Source organism: Falco rusticolus, chromosome 4 (assembly GCF_015220075.1).
Source record: "Falco rusticolus isolate bFalRus1 chromosome 4, bFalRus1.pri, whole genome shotgun sequence".
Lineage (NCBI taxonomy): Eukaryota > Metazoa > Chordata > Aves > Falconiformes > Falconidae > Falco > Falco rusticolus.
In genome coordinates this window covers 44,882,222-44,908,923 of record NC_051190.1, presented here as the reverse complement: position 1 = coordinate 44,908,923, position 26,702 = coordinate 44,882,222, and the positions used below count along the sequence as shown (strand labels likewise).

The 26,702-nt window shown below is 42.4% G+C and overlaps 2 protein-coding genes across 10 annotated transcripts in view; one reads left to right on the top strand and one right to left on the bottom strand.

Annotated features, from left to right (window-relative positions):
- LOC119146201 (cartilage oligomeric matrix protein) overlaps positions 1 to 2,322 on the bottom strand; it is a 37,381-nt gene extending 35,059 nt beyond the window's left edge. For 2 of the 6 annotated variants that reach the window (XM_037383535.1, XM_037383536.1), the window contains exon 1: positions 217 to 2,190. The gene's annotated coding sequence lies outside the window, so the exon portion shown is untranslated. Of the gene's footprint in view, positions 1 to 216; positions 2,191 to 2,296 lie in introns of those variants that run through there. The other 4 variants (XM_037383541.1, XM_037383537.1, XM_037383538.1 and 1 more) reach the window with 4 other exon arrangements.
- A 225-nt stretch (positions 2,323 to 2,547) lies between these two features.
- UPF1 (UPF1 RNA helicase and ATPase) lies at positions 2,548 to 26,679 on the top strand. Of its 4 annotated transcripts, none has more exons than XM_037383528.1 (24): positions 2,548 to 2,889; positions 9,821 to 9,963; positions 10,375 to 10,464; positions 11,023 to 11,190; positions 12,096 to 12,276; positions 12,847 to 13,008; positions 13,624 to 13,708; positions 13,932 to 14,030; positions 14,244 to 14,352; positions 15,168 to 15,327; positions 15,453 to 15,571; positions 15,849 to 16,013; positions 16,238 to 16,352; positions 16,548 to 16,691; positions 17,140 to 17,353; positions 17,584 to 17,701; positions 19,331 to 19,487; positions 20,506 to 20,648; positions 21,338 to 21,512; positions 22,257 to 22,338; positions 22,869 to 23,030; positions 23,360 to 23,577; positions 24,048 to 24,170; positions 24,290 to 26,679. In XM_037383528.1, the coding sequence occupies exons 1-23, from the start codon at positions 2,665 to 2,667 to the stop codon at positions 24,165 to 24,167; spliced, it is 3,354 nt and encodes a 1,117-aa protein (XP_037239425.1). In that variant the 5' UTR covers positions 2,548 to 2,664; the 3' UTR covers positions 24,168 to 24,170; positions 24,290 to 26,679. The 4 variants fall into 4 exon arrangements, with proteins under 4 accessions (XP_037239425.1, XP_037239423.1, XP_037239424.1 ...); XM_037383526.1 differs by having other exon boundaries at positions 14,235 to 14,352; XM_037383527.1 differs by having other exon boundaries at positions 12,087 to 12,276.
- The last annotated feature ends 23 nt before the right edge of the window (positions 26,680 to 26,702 follow it).

Below are 26,702 nucleotides of genomic sequence, written 5' to 3'. Positions count from 1 at the left end.
CGAGCTAAGGACCTGCAATTTTCAGCAAGTTTTCCAAACAACTTCCCTTTAAAAGCATTGTTATGTTCTGTTTTAAGTAAGTGAGAGGGAAAGAAATCCAGCAGTGCATCAAAACTTTGATCAGTTTCCAAAACTTTTGAGGATTCTGTAAAGCAGCCAAATGGTGCAAGTACGTTCTGTTTATTAATAAGTAAGTGTTCATACCAAGCAGCCTACCTGGTTTTATAAATTTCTTCTTCAATTCCACTTTCATCCTCAAGTAGGATTTCATATTTTCTCACAGTTACACTTTTTTCTGAACTACGAAACAGTTAATTTGCTGTTTGTTTTATGAAAGCACCAGTTTAGTTCATCCATGGATGCTTTCCAACCAAACTTCTGGTGGGCTTTAATTCAGTTGTATTTCACCTTTAGGAATCTAGAAGAATCAAGACATTATAACCGTCTCGTGACACAGATGAACCTAAGTATGGGTATACACTGGCTTATCCTGATGTCACCATGTTAAACTGGAGCTGATGTGACAGTCACAATTCAACAATAAATTCTCCATTCTGCCTTTTGATTTTAGTGGCTTGTTGAATTAACCTACTTTAATCTGAATCCTGAATTAGGATACATTTTTGATAAACTACTGACACAGTCTATTCTTCCTAGAGGCTTAATGCTAAAGATGAATTCAAACAGTCTGTGTGCAGAAGTGATGACTCCTGTATTCTCTTGACTTGCTCTTTCCCTTCCTGTATTTGGTGTGCAGCATTCCTAGGACAAGGATGCTTTTCAATCTTCATCTAGATCTTTTCAGCCTACCAGCTGCAAATCTGGTACATGTTGTTTCAGTTCCAGGCTTTATCCTACACGAAAAGCAAAAATAAAATTAAAGTTACTTGTAAAAGAAGATACATATTTGCATCTTATAGTTGAAGGCTTTAGTAGGGAAGAGGGATTGAATATCTAACCTTTCATATCGATGTGTTTCACAACACACAGAAGTTATCTTAAAAGATATTTGTTGTGTGCTAATAAAAGGATGTTGAAATAAGGGCAACCAGATCCAAAACTTTGTTTATTTATGGGTAGAAACATGTGCTACTCGCCTGCTCTGCACAACCCAGTCATTCATCTTCCCTGACCTCAGAGAATCTCCATGGCCAACTCCACTACCCTCACCTCACAGCAACACAGCTTTCTGGCTCTCACAGTTTTATTAGGTATTACAGGTATAATAGGTATTACGGCTAGAACAGGTATTACTATAATACCAAATCCTTCTTAATTACCATGTCTGCCTCAAAACACTTCAAGCCCCTGCGTAACTCCCTCATCCAGGCTACCTCTCTGTTAGCCCAGACTCTAACCACTCCTTTTAATCAGGAGCACGAGGCCGACAGGCCACAGAACGAGCAGCTGCAGCTCCAGGCTCGCAGCAGCCTCTAAGGAGCTAAAGGGCCCCACACTGCCTCCACAGGGGCAACCACCACGACACCTCCCCTCACACGAACCTGGTACCACCAGCACCACACAGGCTGCAGCCTCCACAGAGCCCATCCACCACCACAACCCTCCATGGGGGTCGACAACCAGCACAGCCTCTCTCCTCCCTCCAACCTCCTCAGGGCCCTTCGCCACAGGAGGCTCAGGGGTTTACCTTATGACTCTCTACAATTACCTGACAGCAGGCTGCAGGCAGGTGGGGTCGGCCTCTTCTCCCAAGTAACAAGAGACGGGACAAGAAGAAACGGCCTCAAGTTGTGCCAGGGGAAGTTTAGGTTGGATATTAGGCAATATGTCTTCACCGAAAGAGTGGTCAAGCATTGGAAAAGGCTGCCCAGGGAAGCGATGTAACCACCGTGCTTGGAGGTGTTTAAAAACCGCGCAGATGCAGCGCTTAGTGATGGACCCTGTGGTTCTGGCTTAACGGTTGGACTTAATCTTACGTCTTTACCCACCTAAACGAATCCACGAGTCGAAGTGCCAGCCGCCTCCTCAGGGCCGCCACCGCCTCCACAGCCCGCCACCGCCTCCACAGCCCGCCTTCCCTCTTCATCTCGAGGATCCATTGGCTGTCAGAGCCGTCAGTCATGAGAAGGCTCCGCCCCTCACCGCGCGGCGGGGGGGGTGGTGTCGGTGAGGGGAGCGCCTCTGACAGGGACCCCCCTCCCCGCCCCCGCCCGCCAGGTGGCTCGCGGCGCCTGCCCCGCGCCGCCCGCGCCCCTTCGCGCCTTCCGCGGCAGCTCCTCCCCCTCGGCCGCCCTCCCCAGGTGTGTGCGTGCTACGTCACCCCTCCCGCGCGTACGGGGCGTGCTGGCGTCGCCGTCCTCCGTGCGCTCCGCGTCACCGCTCCTGGCCTGGCGCGCGGCGGCGGCAGCAGCGGCCGGACGGTTCCGCTCGCAGCGCCTCGGGGTTCGCTTCTCCGGCGGCGCCCGCCCGCCGCCTCGGCCGCCTTCCTCCGCCGTTGGCTCCGGGCCGTGCGGGACCCGCCCGAGCGGGAAGGCGGCGGGCTCGTTGGTGGCCGGTTCGCCCGCGCGGCCTGGTGCGCGCGGCGGATCCTGCCGCTCGCGTAGCGCGGCGCCCGGGCTCCCTGAGGTGAGGCCCGGCCGGCTCGGGCTCGGGCTCGGGGGTGGAGGGGGTGGGGAAAAGCCGCTGCTCCTCGTCGCCGCCGCCATGAGCGTGGAGGCGTACGGCCCCAGTTCGCAGACCCTCACCTTCCTGGACACCGAGGAGGCCGAGCTGCTCGGCGCCGACACGCAGGGCTCCGAGTTCGAGTTCACCGACTTCACTCTCCCCAGCCAGACCCAAACCCCGCCCGGGCCCGGGCAGGCGGGGCCGGGACAGGGCCAAGGGCCCCCCGGCGCGGGGCAGGGACCGCCGGGACCGATCGAAGCGCAGGTGAGTCCGCGGCCGGAGGCGGGGGAGGGGGGGGGCCTCAGGGCGTCTCCGCTACTGGGGCGCGGGGGGGGGGGGGGGGTCCGGAAGGGGCGGGCGGACCCGGCCGTGGGGCCGGCGAGGGGAAGCCCTGGGCGGGCTGCGGGGCTGGGCGCTCGGCCCCCGGCAGCGCCGCACGGGGAAGTGGAGCCGCGTGTGGCTGCTCGCCCGCCCCGGCGGGAGGAGGCTGCCGGCGGCCGGCACACGGCGGGCCCTGGCCGGCCCGGGGAGCGAGCCTGGCGGCCGGTTCTGCCCTGGAAGCGCAGGGGGAGCGCGCCGGGGGCAGGGCTGAGCCCGGCCGGCGGGCTTCGCGGCCGTGTCGTGGCAGTTGGGTCGCTTTTCCTTGCGACGTTGAAGTAAGAAATCAAAAACGCTGCTGGGTGTCATTTCAGCTTCTTTTCCTCTTTAAAACAAGTACGGCCATAGGTAGTATTTGGTTATCAAGTCGGGTACTGAAGAAATTAAACGTTACTTCTAATTTCGTCCTTCATATGACTTAAAAACAAAATAGGCTTTTAATTTGTTATTATTATTGTAATCTTTATTTCTTTGCCACCTTTTCTGCTGCACAGTTGCAGCGCTGGTTTGTTTTGGGTTTGTATGGGAGTGACGGTTGACATGGCCTGAGATTTAAGTTCAGATCTGGGTCTGGTTTCCCATAACTTAAACGGGTGAATTTTTTTAAATATAGCCTGTTGGTACCTACATGACAATTAAATTGCATTTTTTCAACAATTCACAAAAGTGAAAGTGAAGAAGGAGCTAGGGTTATGTGCTCGCAAGTGAAGTGTTGCCAGTGAAGATACTGCCTGTCACTGTGCTACATCTTGACTGTGTCTATAGTAAAAACAAAAACCCTGAAAAACTGTTCCTTTAAAAAAAAAAAAAGCCGGACTTTTCTCCATTTAAAGATCATGAAATGTTCTGCTGAGTTTCATTACATCTGGATAAATACTCATGCAGTCCCATTATTAACAATTAAATGTATGTTATCTATGTTTTAAATATGAGTGTAACAAGGAGTTGAAATGCTTTACATAGGTTTTTAACCCTGAACCAAACATAGTTTGAGTGGGCTTGATTTTGCCTTTTACTTGCAAAACCTGATGTATCAGGGCTGGTAAGTGGTACTGTGGGTGCAGAAGTGAGCAAACTGGAAACAAGCCAGCATGTCCAGGCACTGAGAATCTACAGGTGTGCAGTGCAGGACTGAAGGTGGTATTATCCCTACAGTCCTACCCGTATCGGGTTTATCCCAGGGCAAATTGAATGACTTTTTTTTTTTTTTTGGTACTTGAAAGTGCTCAGTGTGCAGCCTAGGCGTAGCTGCTGCGCAGGGACCTGCTCCAGGTAAGAGTCTGGGATAGAATTGGAGATGTGACCCCGTGGGCTGTTTGTGTATTTTCTGTTTACTTACAGCTTCTGAGTTTGGGTTTGGTAGACTTTATCCAGTTTGAGCATTGAAATATTAGTGTTACGAAGTAATAGTAAAATCTTGTCTGTGTACGGTCAGACTATACATTAATTGATTAAAAAGGCAGATTTAATAAAATTTCAGTTTTTAAAGCTTTAGTGGGTTGTGAGCATTCCAGAACTCACAGTAGAGAATATGTGGCTAAAAGAAGAAAAGGCACCCCAAAATAAGCCTCATAAGCTAAAAGACCAGACAAGAGGATTAATTTGAATTTTTTGTCTAAACATGTTTGGAAAGCCTTTGAAGTAAAAAAAATAAAAATATCTGGAGAGCACATTCAGGTACTAGTATGTCTGTAAGATTTTTATTTTTTTTAAAGTGAGTGCATTTGTGATGTTTCCGCAATTTCTTGTGGTCATCCTGATCTTCATTTTGACTTCAGAAATGTGGGTTTTGGGGAGGGTGGGGAGAGGGAATGGACCTATTGCAAACAAGAACTCTCAGAAGTGCAGTAAGTATAGTGTCCTTCTGAGCTGAGGTACAGCAAAACCCAGATCCCTGGATCTGTTTAGACTTGTACATTTCAACAGTCTCATGAGTGATAAGATCAGAAATTATGGTTTTTAAAGATTCTAGGGAAAACTTTGCTGCCTTCAAGAAATAATTTAAACTTGTTATGTCTTTTGGCAGGGGACATACTAGATAATAACTTCTGAAGCACCAAAATTGATCACATACATTTTGCTCAATTAAAGGTGGTCACTGTGATCATAATTGAAGCGACTTAAATAAATGCTCTTTTATTAGAAGCTGATAAACGTTGGAGGTGTATACTTCTACTCTGCTGTTTCATTCTGGTACTTTATTTTGGTGTCCTAGTGTTTAAAAAGATTACTTGAGCAGTACAAAGCACCCGGTTTCTTAAAATGTGATTGATTTAGGCAGTCTACAAGAGCTTCCTTTCCCAACATATATTTAACTAATAGTTTAAAAGGATGTTGTTACAGTTGATTAGTGTCCAATTGATGAAAGATAGCAAGAGGTTAGCAGCGCAGAAACAATGTCTACTGTTTTCAGAAAACTATCTGTTGTTTACATATAATTAAAATCAAACATAGGAATACACTTTTCTAAATATTTTAAGATAGCTTCTGGTTTCTGTCTTATTTTTTCCCTTTTCAAGGCAAGGGCTTAGTTACGGTGCTAGGAAGCAGTCACAGGCTCGATGAGTGTGGTGGACGAGGCACATGGTGTTAGTGTGTTAGTTAAGCTGTTCAAGTGGTTGAGGGAGGCTGGGTCAGCTATTAGATTTTTGGTCTAGACTATGGGGGCTGGATTTAATTTCCAGTTCTAACAAAGACTGTTTGTCTTAGCAAAATGAGTCCTTGTTGCTCAGGTCCCCATCTGGAAATACAGTTTAGTGTCTACGCTGCTCTGGAGGTGTTGTGGCAGTGAATGTTCTCTGTAATATCCCCTTCCTGATTTTGAAAGGGAAAGCAAATCTTTATAAGAGATTATAATAAAATACCATAACTAATCTATAGCTTTAATGTAATATTATATACCTCTATAAACACCAAGTGCTTGGGTTACCCATACAAGTCCAAAAGTATGTATTTTTTCTAAAGCATGAGGGGAAAATTACCTAGGCTGGGACAGTGTGACTGGGTGTCCTGCAGTTACTGTGCAGTGTTGAAGTGTGTTGCCATGATTGATTGGACAGTAGTCTTGTAACGCTTACTCTTGTAGCAAAATACCTACTTAACTGCAATTAGTTTTCTTGTTACAGCTTGAAATGTGCTACTTGAAAGTAGAACTACATAAAGCTGATGTAGCTGCGTTCACTTGTGGATCAGCTTCTGATGTGGGTGGGGTACATTAGCTGGAAGCACTGGGAGAAACTGAGATGGTAATACTCTGTTCCTGCTGATTTTGGGACTCGCTTATACATGGTCAGTAGAAGCCACAACATAGTCTGGTTTACGATTCTGTAATTCAGCTCTCTCGACTTTTACTGTTGTCTCTCGACTGGTATTTTAGACGCCAGGAAAGGAGCAAGGGAGGGACCAGTACCTTGGTGGTAGTTTTGGAGCACCTCAGTGTTTAGACTGCTGTAGCTGTTAAACTTGCTGTGCTAGAAGTTTCAGTCAACACTTTTTAAAATAGAGGAGGCCTCCCCCCTCCTTTATACAACAGTTGATGGTGCCAGATTTTTAATAATATGCACATAGGCTAACATCAGAGTAGGTTTTAGAACAATAGTTGAGTCACTTCCTCATTGTGTGCCTGCCAAGGCCTAGTACTCGCTCACTGCCGGATTTTCATAGTAACAGGTGACATCATTCCTGCCTAACTCTCTGAAAGGGCAGGAGCTCCCCAGGGTGTAACTAACACAGTCACCTGGTGCAGAAGTACAGATAGCTTGCAATCATTGTAGTTTCTTGGTTTTCTGCATTATAAAAAAAAATAGTTTTATTACTGTTCAGTAATGTTAATTTTTTATGAGCACCCAAAAAAAAGTATTAAACTTGTCAACTGATGTGTATAATAATGTGTTCTGCCTCTTTGGAATAGACTGATAGAAATGCACTGGTGAATGCCTGGTATTTGTGCTTCTAAGAAATTCAGTTTAACTTAAGGCTTTGGAATTCCACCTGCTTCATGATCAGTTAATAAGTTATCTTTGTATTTTGTAAAATGGCATTGTATATTTAAAAATGGATGTTTATCTTCAAACATCAGTGCAGATGCCATTACACATTGAGCTGATTGGATTTGGGTTCATCATACTAGTGGGTTGTTGCATGCTGCTGCAGTTTCTTTCAGGTTTTTTTTAATCTTTTCCCTCTGCTGGTTTTGCACGTTCTGGGCTGACGGTTCCTCTTGGCTGATTCTTTCTATTAAAAGCCAGTACTTGGAGGTAACATCATACAAAGTCATGCTATTTAGACTGTGTTTTGCAAATGAGCCTCATTTCATTTGAAGATAATGGAACAGAGCTTGTGTCATTGAGTCCAATTCCTTACTGCTGAGGGCAAAAGTGAAGCGGCTTACACTTATTTTTAAGTTTAACTCTTGCAATTGGCTGTTAAATTTTAATGTGCAATACTGAAACTAACTGGCATGGAATCTAAATGAGACTTTCAGAGAAGTAAGCTTGTTTTGATTTGCCTATGAGTTACAGCTATAAAATGCTACAGCAACTATTTTTATCAAATTTCTTTTAATAAAGATTTAGCGTTCTTCTCGCTGTGGACAGCTTTCTCTTGTCAGAGAATCATGTTACAGATACCAGATAAATTGCATTACAGTGTCTTAAGTGCAAGAGTTACTAAAATACTACGTTGATAGACGAAGGCCTTGAGTGATTCTTATGCTGCCATTTATTAGCTAGTTTGAAAATTTTCAGGAATAAATTCATCTTGTCTCACCCAGTACCTTTAAAAACATTGTGTGTGGTGGGAGTATTAATAAATCTGATGATTTTGCTGTGATAGGGAAACTACCTCACTGGGCTCATCTCAAATGTTCTATTAATAACCACTGCAGTCACTGTGGTGGTCCCTTTCCCACCTTTTTCCACTCAAGGTTTCTGTGAATTATGGCATGCTTATCTCTTCCCACGTTTTACTGAGATCTTGGCTGAACAAGTCAAAGAATCAGGTAGCTGAGTGAACAACATTTTGGGGGATGTGAGGATCTGGCCATCTTGGGAGGTTCTTGACAGCATGGTGTTAAGGTGCTAAGGCTCTCCATGGCTGTTAGTCTGTGCAGCAGTAGAATTAAACAAGGAACACCTGTGAGGCCCAAGGGCCAGCAGCTGTACTAGTCATGTCGCAATCTGATTTGTGACATGTGTGCTTCTTGATGCTCCTTCCTGGTGGTAAATGCACTTTACCCAGTATTGCCAAAAAGGACTTATTTTTAGCATGAGAAAGGGTTGGTGTGTGAAAGTTGCTGATGCAGCACCAAATGTTGCAGGAGTTGGTGGTTCTGGCAGTTAGTGTATCCTCAGTGGAAAGAGCGCACCTGTGCTTGTATGCTGTTAGTGCACTTGATCTCTGAAGTGTGTTGCTCTGAAAACTTGGGCTGCATTACTGGTTTTGATGGACTTTGGCAGCTTTCTTGGGTAACTTAGGCCTCGTTTTTTAAAAGGAAAACATATTGTAGCTAACCCAAATCTAAAGTAACACAATAGTGACTGTCACACCGGATGTATTTTGCAAGTATGCTTGATTCTGTGTGTAATACGGTGTTGTGGTTTAACCCCAGCCAGAAACAAAGTACCATGCAGCTGCTTGCTTCCCCCGCCACCATCTTGGGTTTGGAAAGGAAGATAGAACTTGAAGGTGGAAATAAGAACAACTTAATAATTAAAACAGGAGGGAAAACCAAAACAACAATAATAACAATTATAATGAAAAGGGAGTAGGGGAGAGGAATAAAACTCAAATGGAAGGGAGAAAAAGAAACCCCAAGTGATGCACGATACAAGTGCTTGCCACCTGCTGAGCAATGCCCAGCCAGTCCCCAAGCAGTGATCAGCAGGCCTTGGCAAACTCCCCCCAGTCTATATACTGAGCATGATGTATGCAGTACCCCTCTGGCTACTTGGGGTTGGCTGTCCTGGCTGTGTCCCCTCACAATTTCTTGTGCCCCTTCAGCCTTATTGCTGGCAAGGTCTGAGAAGCTGAAAAGTGCTTGACTTGGTATGAACGTTACCTAGCCACAACTAAAACCACCAATGTGTTATCAACATTGTTCTCACACAAAATCCAAAACACAGCACTGCACCAGCTACTAAGAAAATCAACCCTTATCCCAATTGAAAACAGGACATAGAGTTGGTACATCTTGAACAAGTGATACTGCCTGGAGAGTTAGAGACTCAGCTGAAAACCAGTTTCTTTTCTTTCTTGTGCTATTTCAATCTTTTTTTTTTTTTAATTTGGCTTATATGAGAAGAGCTTTCTTGATTACCTGCTCTGTGTTGGACAAGTGGCATGAAGTTGTGCTTCTGATGTCTTTGGTTGGGGGGAAACATGGATTTGGTGGATGGAGACCTGCAGAATAGGTGGTGAAAGTCCTGTACAATAAAGATTCTGCTTTCAGGTAGATTTCTGGAGTAAAATCAAGGGTGAAAAAAACCCATGTTTGATGCTGCTGGAACTGTTTAAACAGGATTTTGTGCATTGTGTAAGACTGGGTGGAAAGACATAATTGCAGAAAAGCCATCTCCTTTCAACTTTTTTCTGCTTATCAGTTGGTGTTTAAATAATGCTGTAAGATAGGAGCTAATGAAGCAAGTATTGATTATATAACTGGTATGTGCTCCAGCTCTTACCAGCATTTTTCTTTCCTTTTGAGATTTTCTACATTGAACACAAATTTTTGCTTTGAGGAGTAGGGGTCACTGTCCTTGGCTTTATGTTTTGGAGTCTGTTTTGATTGTATAACTTAAGCACTGACCTTGCATTTCAGGTTAATGGACCTGATGGCATTCTACAGAATGGAGCTGTGGATGATAATGTGGCTAAAACCAGCCAGCTTCTGGCAGAGTTGAATTTTGAAGAAGATGAAGAAGATACCTATTATACAAAGGATCTTCCTGTGCATGCTTGCAGGTAAGGCCTAAGCTTTGCCCCAGGCTTATTATTTCCAGGGGGCAGGAGCACTTTGTGTGAGTGAAAGGTGGATGCTTAGAGGATTTTGGAGACAGCCACATTATGGGTAGGAGGGTGGTGCCCTCTGGTGAGCTCTTATAGAGACTTAGAGCTGCTACATCCAGCAGGTCTTTGAGCTCCCTTGAAGAATAAAAAGGCTAAGCCAGCCTAGGGATGGTAATGGTGGGAAGTGATAAAATACTTGTGACTCAAAACAGAAGCTCGTGTTTGATGCTTTTACCAACACTCATGTTCCCTAATTTTCTGCTTCCCCTCACTTTTGTATGCTACTAGGGAATTTAAATCTTGTGTTTGAATTTTCCTATATGCGAGTACCCAATCGCTTCCCATTTTTGCTTTTTTTAATTCCAGCTACTGTGGCATCCATGACCCTGCCTGTGTGGTCTACTGTAACACCAGCAAAAAGTGGTTCTGTAATGGGCGTGGAAATACATCTGGCAGGTAAATGGTCAAATGATGGAAATAACAATGACAATCTTGTCTTTAGAGTGTGTTGGTTTTGAAGTGGTATGATGGCTGTGACTGACATTTGGTGATAATCTAGGTCTAGTGACTTAAATGTGAACCTCCAGCTGCCTCTTTAGCTTTTCTGCTGTTCCCAGCTCAGACCTCGATTTCAGCAAAACTTGAATCACTTCTGTGAAGTCAGCTTGCTGCTGCTTCTCCTATCGTGAATTCCTGCAAAGCACAGTAGAACTGATGCTCTTGACCTGTGGAGCTTTGGGAGGCTTCTTTCAATTATCAGTAACATTGAAAGAATAGGAAACATGTAAGAAATTCTTTTACATTCATCTACCTTTAAAGTGTTCATTCACTGAGAAACCACCGAAACTGCAGTAGCAGTGTCTTTGCTTGGATGAAAAGAGCAAGATCTTGCCAACGTCTGCCACAGTGTAAATAGATTTTGTGTCTTTTAATAACTGAGTTGACATATCAAGTTAGGACTAAATGTGGTTTTCCTGTTAACTTAATATAAATGTATGTCCTCTTTGGTTTCAGCCACATTGTTAATCATCTTGTGAGAGCGAAGTGCAAAGAGGTGACTCTCCATAAAGATGGACCTCTAGGAGAGACTGTCTTGGAATGTTATAACTGTGGATGTCGTAATGTGTTTCTCCTTGGCTTTATTCCAGCTAAGGCAGACTCTGTGGTTGTTTTGCTGTGCAGGTGAGAGAATGCCTTTGTTGGCATGTTTGTGTCAAGTCTGTTGCATAACCTTGTTTCTAAAGGATAATGCTTGCTTTCATTTGGTACCGAAATACATTTTATACTCTTAATTTGCTACCGTTCTTCCTTTAGATGATCATATAGACTTCATGCCTTGTGTAGATAATGCAATAACTGAACATTCTGTTATGTGGGGCAAATATCTTAACTCTATAGAAAATGAAGCAGTCCTTAATGGAAGAAACGTGTGGTTTTCCTTTTTTTTTTTTTTTTAAACTGCTTTTTCAGATTTGGAAGTGTAACAGATCAGTTCAGAAAATTACTCTGGAGTGTTGCTGGAGTAGTCCCTCTGTTACTTAGTGCGTTTTTCTGTCAGCACGTAGAATCATTTGAAGATGACAGTAAATCAGGAGTTGTTCTCTGACAGGTTCTATCAGAAATCATGATTTCATAATTGTATGCATTTTAATTAAATGCTGTCACCATGTATTTGACAGTAGAAGGTGTGTTTCTATGGAATGAGTTATTCTATTTGTTTAAAAAAACAGATGGGAAGTAATCCTGAGTGTTTTCTGATATATTGTATGTGTGCATAATCTTAATGGACTGTAACCACTTCCAAAGGTGAGTGTCATATATAATATTTTAGATGCTGAAACTTCAGTTCTAGAAATGCCCAAGAAATGCTATGTAGGATACTGAGCCTTCCCAGTGTTGAAGTAGCAAATACAGGAACTAAAAAATTAATTGGGCCGGTAGGCTGGGGTGGTGGTGGTTGGTTTTTTTTTTTCCTTTTAACTGAGATACTGGAGTTGTTTTAAGAGCCTATTTTTACATTTGATATGATAGACTTTTTCTTACACCTGTCTAATTTAATAATTTTTTTCAATGTTTTGGTTGTGCAGGCAGCCATGTGCCAGTCAGAGCAGTTTAAAGGATATTAATTGGGACAGTTCACAGTGGCAGCCTCTTATCCAAGATCGTTGTTTCCTTTCATGGCTGGTAAAGATTCCATCCGAACAGGAACAGTTGAGAGCACGTCAGATTACAGCTCAACAGATTAACAAACTGGAAGAACTTTGGAAGGTATGTGCTGCTTTTCAAGTACTGGTTATATTTTACAAAGTGCTAATTTTCTGGCTTTATGAAGGAGGGACAAGGCTGTTTTAACAGCTGTATAAGACAGAGGACATACTTAAATTACATGAGGTTTAAATCCTGCAGATTTGACAAGCAGTGTAACTGGAAATTGGTCAACAGAGTCAGAGTCACGAAATTGTTTGTCTCAGTAGGAAAGTTTCACCCTTGGGTTCCTCAGCTCTGTTCAAGTTGCACTGTCAAGCAATCTGAAAAAACAACTTTCCTTCCCCATTTCGAGTCTTTCACTTGTTTCTGCTTTATGTGGTGACTAGCTGAGATGGGAACAGTTAGTCCATGCTTGGTATTCAGTTAATGCTTTTTGAGAGGCTTTTCTGTACATCCTTTAAAGCATAACAGACCTGACTGGATGTGAGTGTAGTTTTAACAGGTGGTCATACCTTGATATAACTTCCCATAATAGTAAAACATGGTATTACCAGTCCATTGCACAATGAGAGCTTATCACTTGTTTGTGCTTAAAACCTTGAAACAAAACACTGGTGCTTTACATTCTAGGAAAATCCATCTGCAACCCTTGAGGACTTAGAAAAGCCTGGTGTTGATGAAGAACCACAGCATGTTCTGCTTAGATACGAAGATGCTTATCAATACCAAAATATATTTGGTCCTCTAGTCAAGCTTGAGGCAGACTATGACAAGAAACTCAAGGAGTCTCAGGTAATGTGCTTGAAGTACGCTTGTTTGAGGGGGCTTCTGGCTAGTTCTCAGGTATCAAAGCACGTGGTCATTCTCAACAGCATAGAACAAAGGCCCAAATGAAATATATGTCTTTATTACAGTACTGTCGCATCATAGTAATTGCAGTAGTAATGGTGATGTATGGTAGCAGGGAGAGGAAAGGAAAATAAATTGAGGTTTTAAAAAAGAGCTTGAAATACTTGGGAACTTCCACCTTTGTTCAAAGTTCATCTTTCCAAGAACCATGTTCTATCATAGAACTGCAGTTTGGCCACCTTCTTTTATGTTGTCATTGAATTTTGTGAGGTCATGCAAGCACTTACTGAATGTTTTAAAGTTGGGGGTGAGAGAATAATAATGCAAGTGGTGATTACGACTTCATTTCTCATTAAGTAACTTTCGTAGAACAGAATTATCTTCTGTAGATGGTGTGAACTCAGTCCGTAGGAATAAATACAGAGATTTGTCTGTACTGTGACGTTGGTACAGCACCTTTAGTATTTCTCTACTGTTTCAAAGTATAGGACAGCGAGGGCTGTCGTATCAGCAAACAGCTCTTTAAGAACATAATAGATGCTTTTTCTTTACCATTAGACACAAGATAACATCACAGTGAGATGGGACTTGGGCTTGAACAAGAAAAGGATTGCTTATTTCACTTTGCCAAAGACTGATTCAGGTAATGACAACTCGATTATGTTTTGTCGGGGTTTTTTGGGTTTTGTTTTGTGTGGTTTGGTTTTTGGTTTGTTTTTTTTTACTGCCCAGTGAATAACAAAGTTTTTAAAGAACTGTGATCTGGCCTGGGATATAAGATAGTATTGTAAGGGGTTTTTTGTGTCGGGGGATGGTTGTTTCTTGGTGAGTATTCTGAGTGTGGGTTTTTTTTCCTTCCTTTGTAGATATGCGTCTTATGCAAGGAGATGAGATCTGCTTGAGGTATAAAGGAGACCTGGCTCCTTTATGGAAAGGAATTGGTCATGTTATCAAAGTTCCTGATAGTATCCTTTACTTAGTGAGCCTTCAGGAAGGCTTAATTGAAGGTTTAAGTCTCTCCAAGAAATCAGTAATTGTGTACAAAAGTAATTTTGAGATAATTTTAATTTGTTGAGGGCGGGCGGCTGGGTGTCTGCTAAAAAAAAAAACCAAATCAAAATTGGGGAAAATAAAATTCAAATTTTTGCTATAGATTACTACTTAACGAGGTTCTACAGATTATGGTGATGAGATAGCCATTGAGCTGAGGAGCAGCGTTGGAGCACCTGTGGAAGTTACTCATAACTTCCAGGTGGATTTTGTATGGAAGTCAACTTCCTTTGACAGGTATTGAGAAAGCACTTAACCTTTGCAAATAGTGGGTGCAGTTGATGTGTATATTTTCCTTTACCTTTGGGAATTTTTGAACAAGGAAAGTTGTATTGTTTTGTGATGCTAGCAATCAAATCTGAGTATGCCCAATGTATCAAGTCTATGAACATGGTAACTGGTTCATAGAGCAACAGGCCTAACTTTTACTAGAAATGGAATTAATCTGAATGCCATCAAACTACCTTTTTTCTCATTTTGAAGGGATGCTTAGGGTTTGTTGCAAGTACATCAAGGGGGAGAAACTTACCTTATGTCTAGTAATATTTGGAACGTATGAAGAAAAATTGTTTTGTAGTTCAGCTTCCTGAACACTGCTCCATCATGAAGTATGCTCTGATTTGAGTTGACATTCTAAACTTTGAGTTACTTTAGCTGAAATTTCAAGGCATTTGAATCTGCTGTGGCGTCAGTAAGCTTCAGACATGTCTGTACTGCATTTTGTTAGGAGTTTTATTACAGTGGAAGAGTACACATTTTCTTCAAATCTTGCACCTAAAATTACTACTGCAAATTCTTTTGGAGGCTGGTGCTTCTCTGTGGATTTTTCTGGTTATAATACTTTGTAGTATTCACATAGGGAAAAACAACAGCGGTGTTCTCAGGGTCTAATGTTCATCTCTTAATTCTATTAGCAGGCATTCTACATTGTTCTTTTTCCCCAAGGCATTTGTGCCTGATGTCTGATTAACCTTTGTGTAGGATGCTTGTGGATAGTTGTATTTGAAGTCATACTGATTTTTTTTTTTTTTTCTGTCCTTCCCTCGTTTCAGAATGCAGAGTGCTTTAAAAACATTTGCTGTGGATGAGACTTCAGTGTCTGGGTACATCTATCACAAACTGTTAGGTCATGAGGTAGAAGATGTAATTATTAAATGCCAGTTGCCAAAGCGCTTTACAGCACAAGGACTTCCTGATCTCAACCATTCTCAGGTAACCTCATCTCCTTTTTACTACACACAAAGAATATGATGAAGAATTTATAAATAGAGGTTGAACAACTTTGTAACTTCCTATGCATAGAATGTTAAACAGCAATAACTTTTTTTTTTTTTTAGGTTTATGCTGTGAAGACTGTCCTGCAGCGTCCTCTGAGCCTTATTCAGGGTCCCCCTGGTACTGGAAAAACAGTGACATCAGCCACAATAGTCTATCATCTGGCTAGACAAGGCAATGGGTAAGAACTGCTCTCCCTAAATCTTTATGTATAAGGTTACGATATTAATGGTCAAAGAATCAACTTGATTTTAAAAACTAAAATAACTTGTATCATTGAGCTAGTAAGGTTTTCTAGAAGTATATTTTTCTGGGAAGATTTGTGCTTATTTCAGAAAATGTTTTTCTGCAGCATGTTTTTAGGGTGTGTGTGCCATAACGCATGGTTTTATTACAAGTCCATTGGAAAAAAGTTTTACAGTGCATTGAGACTGACTTCTTGCTTTATTTTTGTCAAGGCCTGTGTTAGTCTGTGCTCCAAGTAATATAGCTGTCGATCAGTTGACTGAGAAGATCCATCAAACTGGACTGAAAGTGGTTCGTCTGTGTGCTAAAAGTCGTGAGGCAATTGACTCTCCTGTCTCCTTCTTGGCATTACATAACCAGATCAGAAACATGGATAGGTAAGAAGTGGTTGAGGGGGGGGGGGGTGGGGGGTGAAAAATCAACTGAAGTGTTGTGGTGGGCACAACTGATTAACTCTGTGGTGATGGTGTGATACTTGCTTGATGTGATAACTTTTTTGCTTCTATACATGTGTCATATTTAGTTTTACAAATGAGTTCTGCTGTAATCCTACCCAGTTCTTAATTAGGCTGTAAAGCAAAATTCTGGTTTTTTTCTTTAGCATGCCAGAGCTTCAGAAACTGCAGCAGCTTAAAGATGAAACTGGAGAACTGTCATCTGCTGATGAGAAACGTTACCGTGCACTGAAACGAACAGCAGAGCGTGAATTACTTATGGTAAGGTTCCCTCGCTTCTAGCAGCTTGAATAATTGCCTTCTCCCAGTTGAGGCTTAGCTGCAGTTTGCTGGTAGAGATCAGCGTACAACTTAAATTTTGGGAGGATTCCTGGGATGGTATTGAATATACTTCGGTGTAGAAATACTGTCTGTTGATAACCTACTTGACTAATTTCAGTTCTGTTTCTGTTTCAGAATGCAGACGTGATCTGTTGCACGTGTGTGGGAGCTGGTGATCCAAGACTTGCAAAAATGCAGTTCCGCTCCATTCTGATTGATGAAAGCACACAGGCTACTGAGCCGGAGTGCATGGTGCCAGTTGTCCTGGGAGCAAAACAGGTAGGAGCCATTGGATTTCACTAAAGAAAATGTCATTGAAGAAAGAGTTTATGAATAGAGGAAGTAGCATCAAGCAGTAACAATCACAGTGTAGGCATGTAAGGATACAAAATCCTTTCCTTTCATGGAAGGTGGTTCCATAATATAGATCTAAATGATTTTATTTTGTTAGTCCTCTTAGTTTTCTGTTTCTGTGGCATAATCTTTGCCTGGAATATGTTGGTGCTGTTGGAACAATGTGGAGACCAAATAAGATCTTAATTGAAAATGATCAGCTGAAAAGCTAGTGGATGCTAAAGGTTTATAAGCCTTAAATTAGATCTGAAGCTTATTACAAGTCAGACTGATTACTTGGTAGTATATTTTATAGTAGGATACTGCTATTGTTCTAGCTGTTGGGCCAGTTTCAGAAAATAACTTGGAAATCTGCAACCTTCTTTTTCCACAGCTTATTCTTGTGGGTGACCACTGCCAGCTTGGTCCTGTTGTGATGTGTAAAAAGGCTGCAAAGGCTGGCCTGTCTCAGTCTCTCTTCGAGAGGCTTGTGGTGCTGGGTATTCGGCCAATTCGCCTACAAGTGCAGTACCGCATGCATCCTGCACTGAGTGCTTTTCCATCCAATATCTTCTATGAGGGTTCACTCCAGAATGGTGTTACTGCAGGTAAGCAAGAGTGATATGCCTGCGAATTATTTTCTTTTCCATTCATTAAGGATCAAAGGCAGGCTTCTTTAATCTAGATGAGGGGTTTTTTTAATACATTTGCCTAAAAAAAGAATTTCCACTGCACTTAGTGTTGAGTCTTTACAGTGCTTTGATATGAGAATAAGTATGTTTGCTAGTAAAGCACAGTGCTAACTGTTTTTTTTACTTACTGGTTTTGTGCTCTTCAGCGGACCGTGTGAAAAAAGGTTTTGATTTCCAGTGGCCACAGCCAGATAAGCCGATGTTTTTCTATGTTACACAAGGACAGGAAGAAATTGCCAGCTCAGGCACTTCTTACTTAAACAGGTAAACAAAATTAAATGCTGAGATATAAACTTAAAAAAAAAAATATATTTTGTCCCAGTGCATCTCAAATGTAAGGGAGATTATTAACAGATCCATTTAACAGTCTGGTGACATCTCTTGGAGACAGTCACAATTAAATGAAGTCAGGAGAGTGCAGTGTACAGTTCCTGCTGCAGACCAAATAGCTAAGCGTTTCTGTATCCTTCAGAATCTCCGCAACAAAACTCAACAGTATGCTGTATTCACTGTGACTTGTGGTGCCTTGCTGTGCGAATAAAGGCGTAACAGCTAAATAAAGGCTTGTGTTCTCAAAGAAGTTACTTCTGTTTCTGTGAAGGTGGTATCTCTGCTTCAAATGAGCCAGCCCCCGACCTCAAATGTGTTGTGTGCTGGGATACAGTACTTCAGTGTTATCGATTCTTATGTTCTGCAGTAGCTCTTCTATAATTAATAAAACGTTGTTTCCTATTAACAGCTATGATTGGAATTGCTTGTGTGCTGGTTTTTAATAAAAGCTGCCATCAGGGATAGTGCAGGCTGAGCTGCCTTTTGGAGTCGATTTGCCCTAGGCTCCCTTTACAGTAAACAAAGAGAAAAAGGCATCTGCAATGGGAGCAGTTCAGATCTTAAGTGGGTTTGAATTGTTCTGTGGAGATGTGTGTTTTCCTTCACTAGTAGTATAAGGAGCATGGGACAATTAAGTGCCTAATATGTGGAATGAATTTGGGCCAGCGAGTCAACTGACTGCAGCTGCAGCAGGAAATGCTGATCAAGTTGCATTTTGAGGCCAGAACCCAAATAGCTCCTGAAGCAGAGTCCTAATTCTTAGACTTTGGTGGGGTGCGAAAGGAATGGGAACTTAATTTTCTCTTTTCTACCCCCTTTTTTTTTTTTCCCTGCACTTTCCACGTTTTTCAGTTAGTGAGCTTAAAACACCTTATTCCTCTTATTTGTATGTGTGTGTTCATGTGCCTGGAAGGGAAACCAGCCCAACTTAAGAAAAATATCTGCTGCGATATTTTTAATCTGTCTGTTTCATGAACAGCATGTGCAAGACTGCTGAATGCAGCAAGCCAGATTGTGCACACACAAATGGCACAATAGTTGGCTGACAGGGAGACTGGCATTAAAAACAGTCTATATTTAAAACTAGAAGATAAAGCAACTGAAGGAACCGTTCGCACAGTGGGATGGAACATTTTTAATGATCTGGCTCATAAATGTACACATGTACTTTTAACTAAGTAGTTCCATCTTGGAATAATAGCCACCGTGAATTTAATTGTTCCAGAAAGTCTAGTTGTGTAGCTCTGAGAAGGTGGAGGTCTATGTAAGAAGAAATTTCTGTGTCCTTCTGAGACCTTTTTTTTGAGATGTTGGCTTTTGCTCATATTCCTCTGGCTGAGAATATCTTGTGTCTGGCCTAAGTCAAGAGGTGATTAGTGGTGAATGCTTAAGCAGAATTAATCTGAGTGCTTGAGCGGTGTAAAATTGATCTTTTTCCCGAAGTAGCCTTTCTGACAAAAGGCTAGCACAGGGTACATGGTCAAGTTTTTTAGACCCATTAACTTGCAGAAAGTTAAACCTAATGCCTTGATTCTCCTTAGATAAACAAATCTCTTTTTCTAGGACGGAAGCTGCCAATGTGGAGAAGATAACTACAAAGCTATTGAAAGCTGGTGCCAAACCAGATCAGATTGGCATTATTACTCCTTACGAAGGTCAACGATCCTATCTGGTGCAGTATATGCAGTTCAGTGGTTCCTTGCATACGAAACTCTACCAGGTATGGAGTTGTTACACAAATGAGAGCACTTAGATGCAGAGAACCTAGAAAAGTCAGATATTGTGAAACTTTACAATATTTTCATTTTTAGTCTGGCTTTTTAGGCGTCAGTCTGTGTTTATTCTTAGTCATTTTTGAATTTTTCAGTTGATTGTGGTTAAAATAGACTGGGGAGAAGAGTTTAAGAGGTATCGAGTGCCAGGAAGTGTCAGGGGAGCAGCTGGCCAGATAAAGGAGAAAGCTCTAAGGTCTCTGTTGGAACGCACTGAAGCCTTCCTTTCTCCTCCGAGGACTCACGGAGGCACAGAAGGGAGAGGTCATTAGTGCTTCAGCTATGGAAAAGCTTCAGTCAGCTTGTGCCGTAGGATAAAAGAGCCATGCCAAGAGACATGCAGGAAACCAAGCTCCATAAATTCTGATGGTCATACTATTTATTTGCTTGGGAACATGTCCTCGCATCAGTAGAACTCCTCTACCAAACATGAACATTTGTTGCTACAAACAAGATGGTTGTATGTTTAATGTCGTCTGTTTTGCAATATTGAGAACTTGGTCAGTGTTTTCACTGAAGGAAAACTTAGTGGAAATACTTTTCCTTCTGCCAGGAATGATCTGTCCCTCTGATTCGGGTTTCTCGGTAGCTGGGGGCAGCAGTGCTCATTTGGACCCATCTTACTACAAGGTTTTGGAATACTCAGAAGTCTTCTTGGCAAAATACCTAGAAAAGGAATGCTTTCCATAGTGCAAATGCCAGTTTTGGGGAGGAAATATGAGAACCATAAAGCAGTGAATATAAAAGTAATTTGTCCTAAACTGAGACTGTCTGTTCCTCTTTAGGGAAACTATTTACTGACCAGTGGAATTACTAAATCACTCATCATTTAAAAAAAAAAAATAACATTTTTTGTCAAATGATGGGAACTGCTAGTGCATGGCCCATGCATTTTGTAATGCCTGTTGGTAGCGTAACTGTTTTGCACTGTGCTTCCGTGATCTACATGTTTTCCTTCTGTTTCAGGAAGTGGAAATTGCAAGTGTGGATGCCTTCCAGGGACGTGAGAAGGACTTTATTATCCTTTCTTGTGTGAGGGCCAATGAACACCAAGGAATAGGGTTTCTGAATGACCCCAGGCGTCTTAATGTAGCCCTTACAAGAGCAAGGTAAAGTAAAATCAAGCAAACTTATCTATTCTAGACACAGAATTTGGTCTGCTAAAGCATCAATACAGCCCACCTAACAAAAGGTCTGTGTTTTGTGGGTAGCAGGCCCGTTCCCCACTCCACCTGGTTTAAGGGAACCTGAATATTTCCACATTCCCTACAATTTACAGGAGCAATCTCAACCTAATCAGTGTCACCATGTGGCATCAGTAGTTAGCAGAGGCCGCCATGTCGTTCCCCTTTGTTTGCAGGACAGCACTCTTCCCTTCATCTGCTGCTTTATCCCTTCCAGCAGCCATTTTCCCATTTTGCTTCTCTTAATGGGTTTGATTACTGAGAAGAGTACAACACTATTTGGTTGGCTTCCTTGGTTTCTGCAAGCTTGCAAACCAGTGCAGGGTGGTGGTTGGTTGGGTACACAGATGGGTTTGGTAAGCCTGCAAAAGGAAGCTTGTGATTATTGAGAAACTGACTGCAGCAATCTCCTTTCAAGTCTTTTGTCATACTACAGAAATCATCTGCTGTAAACAAAACAATTGTATCGGGGTCTCCCACTGTCATGGGCTTCTGTTATGTGCCTTGATTTACTGCAAAAGAGATTGGCTTCAAGGCTGTTCTGACATTAATATGTAGCATGGCTTTATTTTTAGTCAAAGTTAATTTTAGTTTCTCTGTCTGCTGTTGTACAGGTATGGAGTAATTATTGTTGGGAACCCAAAAGCACTGTCTAAACAACCACTTTGGAATCACCTACTGAATTACTACAAAGAACAGAAGGTTCTGGTGGAGGGACCACTGAATAACCTCCGGGAAAGCCTTATGCAGTTCAGCAAACCCCGGAAACTTGTCAATACCATCAACCCAGTAAGTTGACATCTTCTTCTCTCAGATGTTTGTGGCATGAAACAGTTGGGGATCGATTGATCAGTTAGAAATGGATGGAATAAAGTCACCTACGTAGCCTCAGCCATGACTTTCCATTTTTGTTGCCTAGTGAATGATGTGTGACTCAAGTCAGTTGCTGCTTCAGCTCTTTCCAAGTTGAGCACTCGTAGAAAAGCTGTTTTAGTGTGCTTTTTAAATTATTGCTCTTTATTTACTGCAAAATTTTATGAGAGGGTAACTTCTGAGGTGAGCGAAACAAAGTAACTGTTTTCTGTAGAAATGGCAAGCTCATTAAGCACGTATACTTAATAGCATTACACTATAATCTTCAACCTGTAAGTTTTATACTTAGTCCTTTAACATAAGATAAGTAGTCGTTTGCGGGAGGAAGGTTGTCCGCCATCACAGGAGGAGAGCGGCAGGGATGGAGCAAGGGGAGAGCTATGATCAGAACCTTGGAATGGACTGAAAATTCATCCGGTGTTTCACAGTTTGAGATCAGCTGCCTGTAGAATCTTAACTTCTTTTTCTTGTTGTCATGATGAAGTTGAAATGATCATTGGATGTTTTCTGTGTATTAGAACTGGTTAGTTTCCTCAGCACTTGTAAAGTAGGTGTGATCTGTGGAGTTTTTCTGGATTTTTACCCAAAATAACTTACATTGAAGTTGCAGTGCAAAGTTTTCTGTGCAAAGGCTTTGTCTAATTCCTATAATGTTTCCAGGGTGCCCGTTTCATGACTACTGCCATGTATGACGCACGCGAGGCTATTATTCCAGGATCTGTCTATGACCGGAGCAGTCAAGGTAAAGGAAGCCATCAGAATTAACGCTTTCATAGATAACTTTTTTTCCTCAACTAGTCCTTGGGGTGTGGTACGTTACGGACTTCAAACTGCTAAACGGTTGAAGAGCCACTCCAGAAAAATACAGAATTTGAGAACTGAGAATGTTGATGAGGTGCCTGGATTTTGCTCTCTGTGTATAGAAGCCCCTACAGTCTTAACTTGATGTCTGCAGAGCAAGTGAAAAATGAGGGGGAAGGGAGCGTGTGTGTGTCTGTGTGTAAATGTTTCAAGAGTCTTAAATTTTACAAATACAGTAAAAGTATCTGTAGGGAGGAACATGTGTTCGCCAAGTCTGAAATTTTCAAGTGTGGAATAATTGGTGAACTGGAAATACTGGTGGTTCTTGGCAGTGGTAGACTTGTCCTTTCAATTTCTCATTCTGATTTATCCTGCTTACAAATCCTGCCTTACTGTTAAAAGCAGAAATATTAATTGATTTCTAAATATTCAGCGGGCCTGAAATCACTGTGGCTTTCCTCCCCTCCTCAGGGCGCCCATCCAACATGTACTTCCAAACCCACGACCAGATTGGGATGATCAGTGCTGGCCCCAGCCATGTCACTGCTATGAACATTCCTATCCCTTTCAACCTTGTGATGCCACCGATGCCACCGCCGGGGTACTTTGGCCAGGCTAACGGACCAGCTGCAGGTATGGGGGCAAGGGTGAATGGTGCAAAACCTATAATTTGGGTCTGAAGTTGAAGAATGGGGGGTTTTGCTACTCTTGCAGCAGCGCTGATGAGAGTAGATGATGTGCTTCAGTAGTAAGTCTTAGTGGGGAGCGCTACAGCCACTAGCAAGTGTCCCTTTGCTGCATCTGCACTGGTGGTTCTGCCTTTTGGTTTCTCTGCACCTGCTATGTTGATGACCTGTAAAACGTTGTGTCTTGCAAGTGGTCAAGTCTTTCTAGAAAGTTAATTCTCACATGTTTGCATGTGTAAGACTTCTCACTGTTGGTTGGTATAAACGCTTTTCCAGGACGTGGGGCGCCAAAAGGAAAGACTGGTCGTGGTGGGCGCCAGAAAAATCGTTTTGGGATTCCTGGAACTAGTCAGTCAAACCTTCCGAATAGTCAAGCGAGCCAAGATGTGGTGTCCCAGCCTTTCTCCCAGGGTCCACTGACTCAGGGGTATATCTCCATGAGTCAGCCATCACAGATGAGTCAGCCTGGGCTCTCCCAACCAGAATTATCACAGGTAAGCAGGATTTGATGTATGGTGTGCCCTTTTCCCTGGGTTTTGTGTTGATCTTTGTGTGTGCACATCCTTGTTTCCTAGTACTAAGGAAAATGGAAACTAAAACCATTTTCAATGACTTGGCCACAGCATTTCATACTCCTCCATTTGGTGGGCTCTCTAAGTACGCCTGAGAACAAAAGTGAAATGCTGCATGTAGAGACTTGAACTTGAGCCTTAATGTTGAACTGCTTGCCTGTTCATTGGCCAGCTATTGCAAACCCCTTTATGCTTGTGGCAATTTGCAGCAAAAAAAGTAGATCTAAAAAAAAAAATAAAAAAAAATCAACAGAACACAGTTCAACAAGTCCCTGACAAACCCAAACCTCTCAGACTTCTTTATTAACCCTGGCTGCTAGGCATTCTGCTTTGTAAGGGAGGACTTGAGCTTGATAATGAGTTAAAGGCTTAACACCCACTTTCATTTTCAGGACAGTTACCTTGGTGATGAGTTTAAATCTCAGATTGACGTGGCGCTGTCACAGGACTCTACTTACCAGGGTGAACGTGCATATCAACATGGTGGAGTGACGGGACTGTCACAGTATTAGAGTGTAAGGCACTTGAGGTTCACTCCTCTGCTTCTTACTCCCCGATTTAAGTTCACAAACACAGTGTCTGTCTTAAAAGCGACATCCCTAATGCAGCTGTTGTTTTGCTTTCTTGCTTTCAGGTTGAGGAAGAAGAGCTAAGCTTGTGTGGAGCTTAGTTCATCAGCATTTTATTCTGGGTAATAAAAAAAATAAAATAAAATGGATACCTGTTTTCCACTGCTAAAACTGAAGCACCACTGTGTGAGAGCAACAGGAGAAAGAAACCAACCAACGGAGAGGAGAGAGAGAGAAAGGAGCGCGCGCGAGAGAGCCCACTGCTAGCTCACTGAGACAAGGAGACTGACCGGAGAGGAGAGAGCGCACTGAAGGACTGGCTGGCGCCTCACTGGGAAGGCAACTCACCCTGAAATGAGTGGTCAGCTGAGTCCCTGCTCCCCCAGTCAAACAAGCTCGAGAGAAGGGCCTTAAGCAGGTTTCACTTCATTCCATACTTCTCTTTGCGAGCAGGGCATTACTTTTCAGAGCAGATGGGGAGAGGAAAACCCTCATCTCAGAGTTGTTCTCGTTTTAAAGGGGTACTATATTTTAGCAGTAACTGTTTACATTTTAGAAGCAGAGTATCTGAGAGAGAGAGAGAGAGAGAGAGTTCCTAAGTGACAGCAAGCCAAGCAGAAATCCAGCAGAACATAGCTGATGCTCAACTCTGAGATGCAGGTTTTGTTGTCCAACACTGGCTCTGAAATCCTAGTGTCATCGTGTCGCCCACATTCTGAACGGGTCTTTTGTGACAAGGTGGTTTTAAAGAGATTCTTTCAAAGGAGCACTGGATTTTTAGAAGTTTGTCTCTGAATTCTTAGTGGTGGACCTGGGAGATCCTTGTTCTGAGAAGCTTACAAAAAGTTTAAAACAAAACTAAATTAGAGCACCAACCTTGAGAACTTTCAGTGTGATTTTAAAGTTGCAGCAATCAGCCTCTTCTTCCTACATTGGATAGCAGTTAGAGTGAAAGGAGCCTGCGCGCTCGAGCAGGAGGAGGGTTTCAAAGTGTTTTCTGTATGCTTTAATTGGCTACTGTCTGGACTCTACTCTGTGAAAAACAAGCCTTTCTGTAAGATGAACTTTGCGCTTGAAAGGGGATGGGTTCCTGTGCCCTTCGGCCCTGGAGGAAAAGATGCTAACAGGCCTGCTTTACTTGCTCCCTCAGACCTGGGGAAGAAGTAGTGGAAACTGGGGATTATATTGGTTTTGAAGTAAAGACTCTACAATGTTAACCGAAGAAGGTTGGAAAAAAATGGACAAAGCAGGCAGTTGTTGGAAGGTGGCCTCTGATAGCTGGGTATAATTAGAGATAATGGGTTAGGCTTTTGTGTGGCTTCTTCAGTGATTAATGCAGATAGCTGAAAGATTCAGGTGTTGAAAACCAAACCCGGAGCCTATTTTTCAGGTAGTGGACACGGCTGTGCCATCAATGCTGGCTTGAGAAATAGCTGGAAGTCAAAAACAGCACATAAGAGAAGCCATCCAATTTCTAAGTTGTACCCATGTCTTAAATAAGTCATATGGGAACACTGGGAGCATTTTATTTCTGTCTAAACCTTTTTAGAAACGGCGCAGAGAATTTAAAATTCCTACAGACCCATTTTTATCAGATCCCTAAATTAGACTAACCTCTACCTCCTAATTGGCAAAGAACAGTAGAGTGTGATTCACTAACCTCGGTGTTTTTAAAGTTTGAATTAAGTTAGCTTTATACTCAAAGGGCTCCAAGTGTTTCTAGTCTTTTTTTTGGGGGAACTCAAAATACCTCTCATATGAATGTACTTAAATGACGTAAAACCCACTTTTTGTAACTGGGGGGGAAGCCCTTTCATTACTGTCCTTTCTGTAGATTGTTGACCGCTTTCATAACCTGTATTTGCTGTAGTTTTTCAAGAGTGTCTCTCCCCCAGTGCAGACCTGGTGTAGCATACCCACAAACTGTGAGTAGCATGCACATAAACATGGAACAGGTGTTCAAAATTTTTTTTGTTCGGTCCTGCAGCGAACATAGTTTGAGAACTGCAAAAGAAACTTTCCAGAAATGAAACCCATTCTTTTCTCATAAAAAGCCTCCAGAGTTTAGACTTCTAAAATGTGAAAGAATGGAGACACAGGCCACCTTCCTTCCTTGTAAGATGGACTGTTTTATTTATTAACATTGCCGAAGGGCTTTTTAATTTTTTTCCTTCCGTAGACTGCGTAGTTGCATAGATTTTTCTGATAGGTTTAAGCTGTAACCCTCTGTGCAATGCAATCCATTGAGTAACGTAACCCCCTCCTCTCCCCTCACCCCTTTATTTCACTGACAGGAATGCTTGCCTCTGCTTTGTGCTGTTTTTTTCCTTTGTAGCAGTTACTCTGAGTTTTATAAATCCAGACATCAGTGCTAGCACGGTGTTACTCTTTTTTTTTGATTTTGTCTCAGTTTGTTTTAAACCTGTTTGTCATCAATAAAATATTAATAAACAGCTCTTGCATTCAAGGTGGCCCCTA

What these genes read in the sequence shown, in the direction of transcription:
- UPF1 (XM_037383525.1), top strand. Translation starts at nt 2,665, where the DNA reads ATGAGCGTGGAGGCGTACGGCCCCAGTTCGCAGACCCTCACCTTCCTG. An exon ending in AGAAACTCAAGGAGTCTCAG is followed by an intron (nt 13,009 to 13,623) that starts GTAATGTGCTTG and finishes CTTTACCATTAG; the next exon opens with ACACAAGATAACATCACAGT. An exon ending in GGCTAACGGACCAGCTGCAG is followed by an intron (nt 23,031 to 23,359) that starts GTATGGGGGCAA and finishes ACGCTTTTCCAG; the next exon opens with GACGTGGGGCGCCAAAAGGA.